General features: G+C 48.0%; 1 protein-coding gene across 1 annotated transcript in view; it reads right to left on the reverse strand.

Moving 5' to 3' along the window:
- dlg1a (discs large MAGUK scaffold protein 1a) overlaps positions 1–10,962 on the reverse strand; it is a 52,026-nt gene extending 41,064 nt beyond the window's left edge. Inside the window, 3 exon segments of the mRNA XM_067229443.1 lie at positions 7,628–7,884; positions 10,198–10,329; positions 10,666–10,962. Coding sequence (XP_067085544.1) covers positions 7,628–7,884; positions 10,198–10,329; positions 10,666–10,684 — 408 coding nt within the window. The 5' untranslated portion in view covers positions 10,685–10,962.
- Positions 10,963–11,266: the final 304 nt, after the last annotated feature.

An 11,266-nucleotide genomic window follows, 5' to 3' on the forward strand; every position in this document is an offset into this window, starting at 1 on the left:
AGCTGCACCTGCATACGCTAACGAAGGGAAGAGACAGGAGGAGGAGGGAGGGAGAGGAGGAGGGAGAGGAGGAAGGAGAGGAGGAAGGAGAGGGAGGAGGAGGAGGAGGAGGGAGAGGGAAGAGGGAGGGAGGGAGGGAGAGGGAGGAGGGGGAGGAGGAGGGAGAGGGAGGAGGGAGAGGTAGGAGGAGGGGGAGGAAGAGGGAGACGGAGAGATTCAAACGGGAACACCAAGGAGGAAGCTGACAAAACAAACAGCAGGGAGGGGAGATAAATAAGGAAGGACAGTGAGAGAGTGAGTGAGTGAGTGAGTGAGTGAGTGAGTGAGTGAGTGAGAGAGTGAGTGAGCGACCAAATCTAGTACACGTTACGATATCGTATGCTATAGTTTGGTATGGCAGGGTATAGTATGGTATACTACATTGTAAGGTATTGTATGGGAAGGAGTTGTATACAATGATGCAGTATGGTGCATGGTATTGTTTGATTATACCATACAATAGTATGGCATTGTATGGTATAATTTGATTAAATGAGGTAAGAACACATTGAGGTCAGTTCATCATCCTTCAGGCCAACCATCTGGACACAAACAATTACTGTCCCAGTACCCAGCACAGTGAGAGACAGAGAGCCCTCGGACACACACACGTCCTCACACAAACACACACACACTCACACGTCCTCACACAAACACACACACCTGTCTTTCTGTTTCTGTCCTTTCTCCCACTCTCTCTACTCTCGACTCTAAGAGATCAAGTGAGAGACTGTCTGAACACACATTTTATCCCCTCCCCTCTCCCCTCTCCTCTTCCCTCCCCACCTCTCCCCTGCCCACCTCTCCCCTCCCCTCCCCTTTAGGATCCACAGGAAAGTTTAACATCCCAGAGACACCATGGTGTGTGCTAACTAAGGAGTGTACGCCAGGAAGGAAAAGAGAGATGGAACGAGAGAGAGAGAGAGAGAGAGAGAGAGAGAGAGAGAGAGAGAGAGAGAGAGAGAGAGAGAGAGAGAGAGAGAGAGAGAGCAAGCAAGCGGGAAAAACATAGTGCTAGCTCATAGGCCTGTTAGGCACAGACTGCATGTTCAAATTTGTAGGTCACAACCAAAATAAACAAGCTTGAAGAAGGAAAAAAAAAAGAAAAAAAAACTGAAACATTGCCAGAGGGGGTTAAACGGATAAAAATAAAAAGATAGACAGATGGATATTTAGAAATATGAGATTAGAGAGTGAACCTGTGTCCACCCCACGCCAGGATTGCGTTACGACAGGACTATCAAACATCGCCATACTACAGGTCACATGACCATCCCTTCCAGCTACTCGGCGGAACTCTGTATGTTGGGCGCTCATTCCACATGAGTAACTAAACTCTTCCACACTGATGGCTAATGCTTCCTACACACACACACACACACACACAATGACATACGGTACCAAGGAAAGCCCTGTTAACCCTTCTGACAGAGGACGTGGAGAGGGAAGATGATTATAAGAGAAACACACACACAAACACACATGTATGCAACATTCGCACACTGCTGCCCTCTAGTGGTACAAAAGAGTTTGCATCCCTGCCCAGCTCCCAGGTTCCCTGAAGACCTGAGCCCTGCGATCCTGTTCCTGGAGAGCTCCTGACCTGGAAGTCTTTACGGCGACCCTTAAATAGTGCACTTAATTCTAACAATTAGCTTATTGACCAGCTTAGGTTGGTTTCAACTGGATTTGGAGTTAAAATATCAAAGGTACAAGACTAGAGCACTTGTAGAGTGCTCTGTCGCTTTATTTACACTGGATTAGATCAATCAAGTGAACGATAAGTGAAGAAATTGCAAATAATAGAGTACTGTAATTGGCTCTGGTCGGGTCAGTATTCTGATTGGGTAACTGACTATGCCCAGACTGTGTGTCTTCATGACTACTATAAATCAGTAAGGAGGAAGCCTTGTTCCACACACACACACACACACACGTGTTTTTCCTGATCAGTCAGTCAGAACAGTACCATTTTGGTAGCAGTAGGGCAATGAGGATGGGAGGGAGAGGCAGGTTATACGAGGCAGGTTGGAAGGGGCAGGTTGGATGATTGGATACACAGGGATTGGTTTAATGTAACCGTAGCCACTGACAGTACATGACATCTTTAAGACGTCCATGACACACGACCCCAATCAAACAGCCCTGTCTTCAAAACACAGAGTTAGGGGAAGCCCGCCACACCAATCAGAACACGGTATGAACACCAGACAACTTAAATGGAGATGGAGGCCGTATAACGCTGAAGGACTGAGGTCTCATTGAAAACATACCACAACAGCACTGGCACGAAGCAGCTAAACCCAGCTCGTCTCCGAGCAAGCCTTCGCCCTTCCCCACCAACAACCTCACACAAGCATCACACAGAGTCTACCATGCAAAAATGCACCATCAAAAGCCGGACACTAAGAAAAACCGGTATACTTTACATTGAGTCCTGAGGCATTCCTGCTGCGTTCCATCTCGAGCCGTCCGGGCACGTCCAGTGTCTTCTGAACAGCCCTGAACGACTCGACTCCCAGCAGTGACCCCAACGTGGCTCCACCTCCCGACCCCGCAAATCAATAGTTCCAATCGTGGATACGGCCGCGGATTACTCCGCTGGCTGACCTGCCGTCCGGGCTACGTTTTAAAACAATCAAATACACTTGACAATGAATAGCAGGGGAACAGCTAGCTATGTCCAGCTCCCTGTCGGTCCAAAATAGGTCTGCCTGCACAAAGACAATTAGGGGATGATGGTAAGCCGCTTATGGCTTAGGAAAGTAGGCTTAGGAGGAAACTTTTGCTCTCTTGAAGCACGGTTATACCAAACTAATCAAAGGATAGACAGGGAGGACCGTTTCTGGGAAGTTGCACCGTGCATCTATAACGTGTTGGGAAAGACGACAGTCTTGTGGGGAATCACTGTTTGGGACTACTTAGCCAGCAGCTAGCCAATGGGAGTCCTCATCTGCTACAGCAACATTATTGTGCAGCCATGGAACACAGACACACAACAGCATACACACCCACACACTTTGCTCCAACTCTATGTGTTTTTACAAAGCTATTGTGTGATTAACCACATTGGCATTATCTATTTCCACGAAGAAGAGTTAGTTACTATTTCCATCACATCCAAGAATACCTACCTCTCTGGACGCACAGACACACAAGCCAGGGTGTGACCTAACTAGACTGGCAGCAGTGTATGACATATAGAGAGCATGGTTGGTTTGACCCGACCAGACAGTCAACACTGTCTGTAGTATGATAACAAGCTGCTGAGCTATAAACTGGCTGTGCTGACACCCCCCTCTCTACACTGCGAGTGTGTTTGTGTGTGTGTCAGTGCGCGTGTGTGGGTGTGTCAGTGCGTGTGTATGTTTATTGGCAGTTCCTCACCTGAGAGGGACTTCTCTAAGCTGCAAGGTCACATGGGTCGGGACTTGATGCAACACCAAGCCGTGTGAGTGTGTGTGCGTGCCTGTGTGTACTGTACAGCATGTCCGTCTGTTTGCCTGCCCGCCCGCCCGCCCGCCCGCCCGCCCGCCTTCTGCCTGCCTCTCTGTCTATCAATGTGCTGCCTGTCTGCCTGTGCGTGTGTACGCATGCATGCGTGCGCTTGTTGACAGATCAATGTCAGAGAGCAGCAGGTCATAAGTTCACACCATCCTCAGGCTCATAATCCCCTTCAAGCTGCCCCCATACTCAAGTCTGCACACGGAAAGGAAAGGACATGGGGAGGAGGACCAGAGAACCAGACTTGAGTTCCACTATTGATCGCTGATTTGGAATTTGCGACCGAAGGCGACGCGCTGTAGGAGGGGAACACACAATGTGAGCCGTGCGATACGAGGAGTGTGACGGGAAACAGACTGAAGACATTTTACATTTAGTCATTTAGCAGACGCTCTTATTCAGAGCGACTTACAGTAAGTACAGGGACATTCCCCCCCCGAGACAAGTAGGGTGAAGTGCCTTGCCCAAGGACACAACGTCATTTTGCACGGCCGGGAATCAAACCGGCAACCTTCAGATTACTAGCCCGATTCTCTAACTGCTCAGCCACCTGACCCCCCAAGACAACTGTCTTGAAAAGGCGTCCGGTCGGAGGGACTGCCCCCCCTGTCCTCCGTATGGGAAGAGGAGGAGCCCTCGTTGGAGTCCCTCCGTCGCCCCTGCCCCCCGGACTGGATCGGCTAATTAGCCGAACGGTGAGAGCCGGTGGGTAGATCGCAGCCCCTAGGCAGAGTCGGGGGAGGGGGGGGGGGGTTAGGGGGTCATCTCTGAGAGAGCTGCTGCTGGCTGGGAATCCTGGCTCATCATCCCGACACACTGACACCTCGCTGCCTCGCTACAGACGGTGTGTGTGTGCGTGTGTGTGTGTGTGGGGGGGGGGGGGGGGGGGGAGCAGAGAGAGAGGATGAAAACAGGGCAGGAGTGTGAAGGAGCAGGATAGAATGAGACAGAAATAAAAGAGACAGAGAAAGATGGGGGAAAGGAGCAAGAGTGTGATAAAGCGAGATAGAGAGAGAGAGAGAGAGAGAGAGAGAGAGAGAGAGAGAGAGAGAGAGAGAGAGAGAGAGAGAGAGAGAGAGAGAGAGAGAGGGTAGTGGAGGGAGAGGGTGTGTGTGTGTGTGTGTGTGTGTGTGTGTGTGTGTGTGTGTGTGTGTGTGTGTGTGTAAGAGTAGCGGTTCGCCTGGGGAGAAGGGGAGGACATCCAGCTGTTTGTCGTGCCCCACGGGGCCCCCTCTCTCACAGCAGGGCCACTGCCGCACGCAGGGGGCCCCATGCGGGGAAGAGGTTCACTGACCCTCCGCCAAGACGCCCTGCGTGCCGGCTTCTCAGCCCTGCTGTGTGTGCGTGAGTGCATACGTGACGCACACGTGTGTGTGTGTGTGAGTGTGTGTGTGTGTGTGAACCTAAGTAAACTGTTCTGTGTGATTCACTGCTGTGCTGACGGTCTGGCGTAACGGTTACAAGAGCTGTGATTCAACAGCCCACCTTTCATTATGTGTGTGTGTGTGTGCCGTCTCTTCCTACTCACCCTACATGACTAACCCATTTGTACTCAACCATCCCACTCATCTCCTCTTCCATTCAGAAGAATATCAGAATAAGGCTGCAGATAAACTCAGGATCAGTACAGGGTGTAGACACACACACAAACAAAAACACAAAAAAATACATTGTTTGATGTGTGTGAGAATGTGTGTGAGTGTGTGTGTGTGTGTGTGTGTGTGTGTAGCTGAGGTTTGAACACACTCCTATGTGACAGTACTGATGCTGCCAGCCTGTTAAAGTATTTATTCATACCAAGGGAGGCCAGTCAAGCCCCTTTGAAGGGAATGTCCTATCAACCCAGATTCATCTGCATTCTCCATGGTAGTCTCAACCTAAACCCAAGAGCCCTTTCTGGAACCATCATCTACTTTTACCATTGTGGTGTATGATGGTTATTCTTGCTTAGAATTTAGTCATCTGATGTATTGGCTTGCGCTTAATCTGTGCACTCAAAACTTAAAACAAGTAACCTGCATTAATAACATCGACTACATTTATTCAAAAAATACCAGGCTACAGAAAGAAAATCACCCTTCTCACACAAAATAACGGTTAATCGTTCGATACAACCGCCTGAAACTTCACTAAAGTGTAATGTGGATATAGGCTAGTTAATCAAACGAATCAAATCAACGTAGCCTATTTAGTGCGCGCGCTTTATACCGGCGAGACACACCGGAGCGCACTGAAGCCGGTCCGTCACACTCCGATTAAGCCTACCTTGGTGGTAACGATACAGATGCAGTCCATTCTCCCGAGCACCGCCGCAGCCTCAGTCCTCTACTCAGCATCTCATTGTCATCCACGACACCTCTGAGTTCACGAGCGGCAAAAACAACCTCTAGACAGCGCGTGGGAAACAACGCATCTGCAGCAGCAGTGGCTCATACCACGCAGCGCGAGACGCAAAGTAGATGAAGAGGTCAATCAGGCATCCTATAATTTAATCGGTGGATAGCGGGAGTGAATTGAATTCCTCCATTCACTTACGCTGTCGTTGTTGCACCCGGTGAGTCGCAGCGCGCCCAGAGACCCAATGAGCGTAAATCCAGGATGGGAAGAGAGCGGTAGGCGACAAGGTGTGGATTCGCTTTACACACCCCTGTCCAACCATATCAACTTTTTTACGGGAAAGGGGGCAGGCACGCTATTTCAACATCCCTATACCAACAAAAACTGCACTCTGCAAGCATGGGTGGATTAACGAACGAGTCAACCGGCCCAGGGGGACCCTAAACAAGAGCCTCTGCATGAAATCGCTGGACAGCCTTTTGACTGTGCGACAAGAAATGCAGTCATGTCGCACAGTCAAAAGGCTGTGTCGTTCATGTCAATAACAAAGCGCCAAAAGTTCTACTGAAAAACTGAAGAAACATCCATCAGATTAATGAGTATAGAAACTGGTCTACAGAGGGCGCTATTTTTGTGAGGCCAGGATGTTGCAGGCAAGGGATGCAGATATTTTACTCAAGAGTTGAAGTATCCAAAATCGGTATGCAAGTTATCCAGCCTCTAAGAGACAGAGGGATTGGTGGCAAGGCTGGATTTCTAACAAATGATCTGTTTTAGATGCAACCACTTGCCCAATGGCCAAGTGGTTGATAATGGTTTGTATTCCCCACCCACATTACATATTTACTGTTTTGCATGCAAGCTGTTCTCCACTATATCGCAAACGTGAGAGAAATGGAGAACATCTAGACTGCATGCTTGCCCTGCATCATAGAACCGCATCTAGACTGCATGCTTGCCTTGCATCATAGAACCACATCATGTACTTGTACCCTGCCGCGGACAATCGTAGGACAATGCCAGAATAATGTCTGGAAAATACTGTTGCGTTTGTTTTGACATTAAATCTGTGTCGTTCCTGTCTTATAGCCTGTCTTATAGCCTGTCTTATAGCCTGTCTTACAGCCTGTCTTACCGCCTGTCTTACCGCCTGTCTACCCGCTTGTTTTACAGCCTGTCTTACAGCCTGTCTTACAGCCTGCCTTACCGCTTGTTTTACAGCCATGCCAGAGTAGTGGAGAGAGCAGGGTGAGAGGCTGAAGAGACTGACCGAGAACGAGACCGTCATCTCTGAAATGGAATCGTTTCAGGATAAGAACACTGGTAAGAAGGATCTTTTGGCATCTCTCGATTCAACAGCCGACAAGCAGACTTCTGAGCTCACAGAGAAGGACAAGAGTTTCAGGCTCCAAGGTGAACTACAGGCTGGGATTAAGAAAGAGTGAGCCTGGTTTCCCTCCATGCTGGGATACTTCTGAACGTTGGATTAAAGCAAGATGGTTGTGCTAATGCATGTTTTAGACGCTTTTATCTACGCATGGAACGGTATTTTTACATATGGTCACATAATACGACTTCCATCTCACCAACTACCTGCTGTCCTAAACCTAAAAGCTTTGCCTCATTGAGGCTGGTAAATAGACCGTCTATGCTGAACAACTAAAAGCTGAACTTCGCTTGGTAGTCTCTCCATTGGGTGACAGAGAGGGCGGGCGGGTGACCAGTACTGGTGAGTAACCAGACTCACCTCTGCGCTAGGAGCAAGGCTGCTGGAAGTGCTGGGTGAGGTGACTGCGGTGCTGGGGAGGCTGGAGGTGGGGGCATCTGGCACGTCAGCAAGGGGACCTGGGGCAATAGGCTCCTCTGGAGGTGCAGCAGGCTGTGGTTGGAAGGTAGGGGAGTCCAGTAGAGGTGCTGCTTGGTGGACACCTGGTTCTGGTTTCTGGGCAGGGTCTCCACATGTCTGGCTGTCCAATAAGGTCACTTCGTAATACTCTTGGATATCTGGGAGAAGTCAGAAGGAGAGGCATAGTTAGATTCTAGTGAGATTCTAGTCTGGTGTAAATATGACAACCTGAACTACATGGTTGCTTGACCACAGGTGAAACTGAAGTATATTTTGGTATGGGAGAGGACAGCAGCAGACAGGGGGGGGGGGGTGTCTGAGGCTTGAGTATTCAGGCCACACTTCCCCAGACAAGCTAGGACCTTGTTGCAGTCAGACGGCCCTGCCCTACAGTATACTATACAGCCAGGCTATATATAGGCTGGGGAGGAGAGAACTAGGGCAGGGTACCCTGGTGTGACTCACAAGCACGTGCACACACACACACACCGACGCACTCGCTCACACACACAAACCCACAGGAGAGGGCTGCGTTATGATGCAAGTTTAGTTGGAGTACTAGTCAAGTCGTGTTGTACACCCTCTAGTGATCGTATACAGGCACTGAAGCTGTGTAAATGTACATCTAAGGCAGAACTATCTGTCTGTCTGTCTGTCTGTGTATCTATCTATCTGTCTGTCTGTCTGTGTGTGTGTGTGTGTCTGTCTGTGTGTGTGTGTGTCTGTCTGTCTGTCTGTCTGTCTGTCTGTGGCTCTATTACATTAAGAACCGTTTAATTGTATGAAGTTGAAACACAGCAGGTGTGTGGCTCATAACTGAAGGGTGTGCAGTGGTATGCGTGATGTTTGGTGGAACGATTTGCGAGAATTTAAAATCATTCACCGAATTTGAACGTGTTCGTTTGCGCCACCGTGTTCAACGTTCTCTCCGGCCTCAAAGGATCTTTTCTGACCAGTAGGTGGTGCTCTTTGTAAACAAACAAATTGGTCTCACTTTCGTTAGTCCTACAATCCCCACTCTCTTTGTATTATAAAGTGAAAGACGTGTAGATGAGTCCGTCAGACAAGATACAGAACATACAAGTACAAGACTACACAGGTCGGCAGTGTGCTGCCAACAACACCTTTGATCTACCATATTAACAAATACAGTCAATGTATTGTATCCCACTAGTTTGTTTCATTGGTATTTTATTCTAATCTGGGGTGTGGTATTAGTAGTTCATAGTGGTGTTCAAAGGGACGTTGATTGACAGATTATTCTCCGCCCTCCTCCCTTCACAAATAATGTTCAGACATCTCTGGCCTGTGCAGTGACCGCCTAGTGTTTTATTTTTTTCACAGCTTTCCCGGTGAGGACAGCTATAAACTGTCTGTCTGTCTGTGTTTGTGTGTGTGTGTGTGTCTGCGCATGTCTGTCTGTGCGTCACATGTCTTAAAAGCATTCAACAGCAAGTACACCTGGGTTTTACATTTTTACATGGCCTGGCCTGCCTACCTCTAATCTCACCTATACAGGTGTGCATATGTGTTTACAGCAGAACTGCCCACAGCAGTAGACTTGTCCTAGCTGTAGTAGACCAAACATGGGCTAGGCCCGTGGCCAGCCACAGGGGATTACCCTGGGAGTAATCAGGGCCGACTATGCAGGGATTACACCTCTGACTCCCATCATCCATATCTGACTTAGACACAACCAGATTACAACTTGCCACGCAGGTCCTGACTGAAAATTACAACTAAGGGATGGAAGGGGGGTTGTTTGTGCACCATGCGTATGTGTTTGGGATTTCTACCGAACTTTCCTTCAACATAGTATTCAGACAAACGGTCCTGTTAAGGGGCTAGCCGTTATTAAACAGAGCAGGATGTTCTCTCATTCTGTCTCTCTCTGTCTTCTTTTCCCTATCCCTTTTTTAAAAACAGAGCTGTAACTCAGAAAGCTCAGACAGATTCCTGGTAGGGGGCCAGACCGGCGAAGAAAATCCACTCTTAGGTCAACTCTACAACACAGTGAGGAGGAGAGTCACGGCAGTAAAATATTGCTCACACCAAAACCGCCACCACTCTTAGGATTCCTGCCACTTTACGTTGCTGAGGGGTTGTGTAGGCTGTTTAAGTCAGACTTTATTGTGAAAGTTGTAGAGTGCAATTAGTGATTTATAACTAACTATTAACGTCAATTTCCATTGGTAGAAAGGAAACCAAGACAATAGAGTAACACAACATTTTAAATGGGTAAATGGAGAAGCACTGTGAGATCAGAATGCTTAGGGGTGAGGGAGTGGTAAGAGAAACAGAACCAACCAGTTTATGTGGCTGTCTGTATGAAGGAATAGATGACAAAACACCCAAAAGTAGCTGAGGGCGTGTTGGTAACTGACTGCTGAGAAACTAGTACGGTCAGAGTTTCATGGAAATAAAAGAAGTTTTGAAAAGGCTTTACAAGTGGAAATACTGTACAAACCTACCTATCAAAGCGAGGAAAAGGTCACTCTGAAAGACACTGATGACTTTCTCTATTGAGTGGCTGAGTCGAACGTCTTCAGTCTGGACAAGTTTAGCTCGATATTCCTCCAAGACCCGGAGGGCTCTATGAGCATCTGTTAACAACACAACCACAATGTCAAATCACAACACATGAATGAATGAACAAATGATTGTTGATGTAGGACACTCATAATTAAGATAATTCAGGTTAATACAACATTCGTTAAATTGACATGCTGGTTGTGTTTCATGATTAGCGTTACAGGTGGAATATAGGCACGTGCAAACATTGAGGCACACGCAGATAACGCACGAGTCATAAAATGTTTCGCGAGATTGTTGACAGGCAACACTTCTACAGATTAAAGCCTCAACAAAGCCTTATTTCTATATGCGGAAACTAAGACACAGTCGTATATCTTGACCAAAAACAGTTGACGTCCCCTCACCTTTCTTTTTCAGCGGCATGGCACATGAAGCTGCAAGTCCAACAAAAAGTGTCAGCACTGGCTGACAGTTCAGCGCTGCTGGTCGTTGTGTGTGACACACTCCTTTGATGTCCTACAGATGATCCGGGAAAATAGTTCGCACCGATTTCACAACATATCCTTCGTAACAAAAACAAAAACGAAATGCTATATACAGTGGGCTCGACTTGCAAATGCAACTGCGGTCGAATGGCACAACGGAACTCCTATCGCACTCAACACGAAGAGCAAAGAGAATGATATTGACCGTGGGGAAAACGCCGATGTTGCCACCTTTGATGCTGGTGATCCCACTCAATGACCGACACAATCCTATCCAATTGACAGTCTGTACAAGCTGCAAGAGAGGGGGATTCCTAAATCAGTAGGCTATGTGACACGGTTGCCTGGGTCCCGGTATACCGTGTTTGAAAACCTTCCTGACAGACTACTTACGAAACTTTTAGGCTCTGACATATCACAGACCTCTCTAGCCGCAAAATATGACGGAAAGTAAAGATTGATTCTCCTGGAAATGTAGTAGGCCTATTGTCCATTTGCAGTAGGTTATGACATGTTCTTA

This window comes from Osmerus mordax, chromosome 26 (genome assembly GCF_038355195.1).
Source record: "Osmerus mordax isolate fOsmMor3 chromosome 26, fOsmMor3.pri, whole genome shotgun sequence".
NCBI classification, from domain to species: domain Eukaryota; kingdom Metazoa; phylum Chordata; class Actinopteri; order Osmeriformes; family Osmeridae; genus Osmerus; species Osmerus mordax.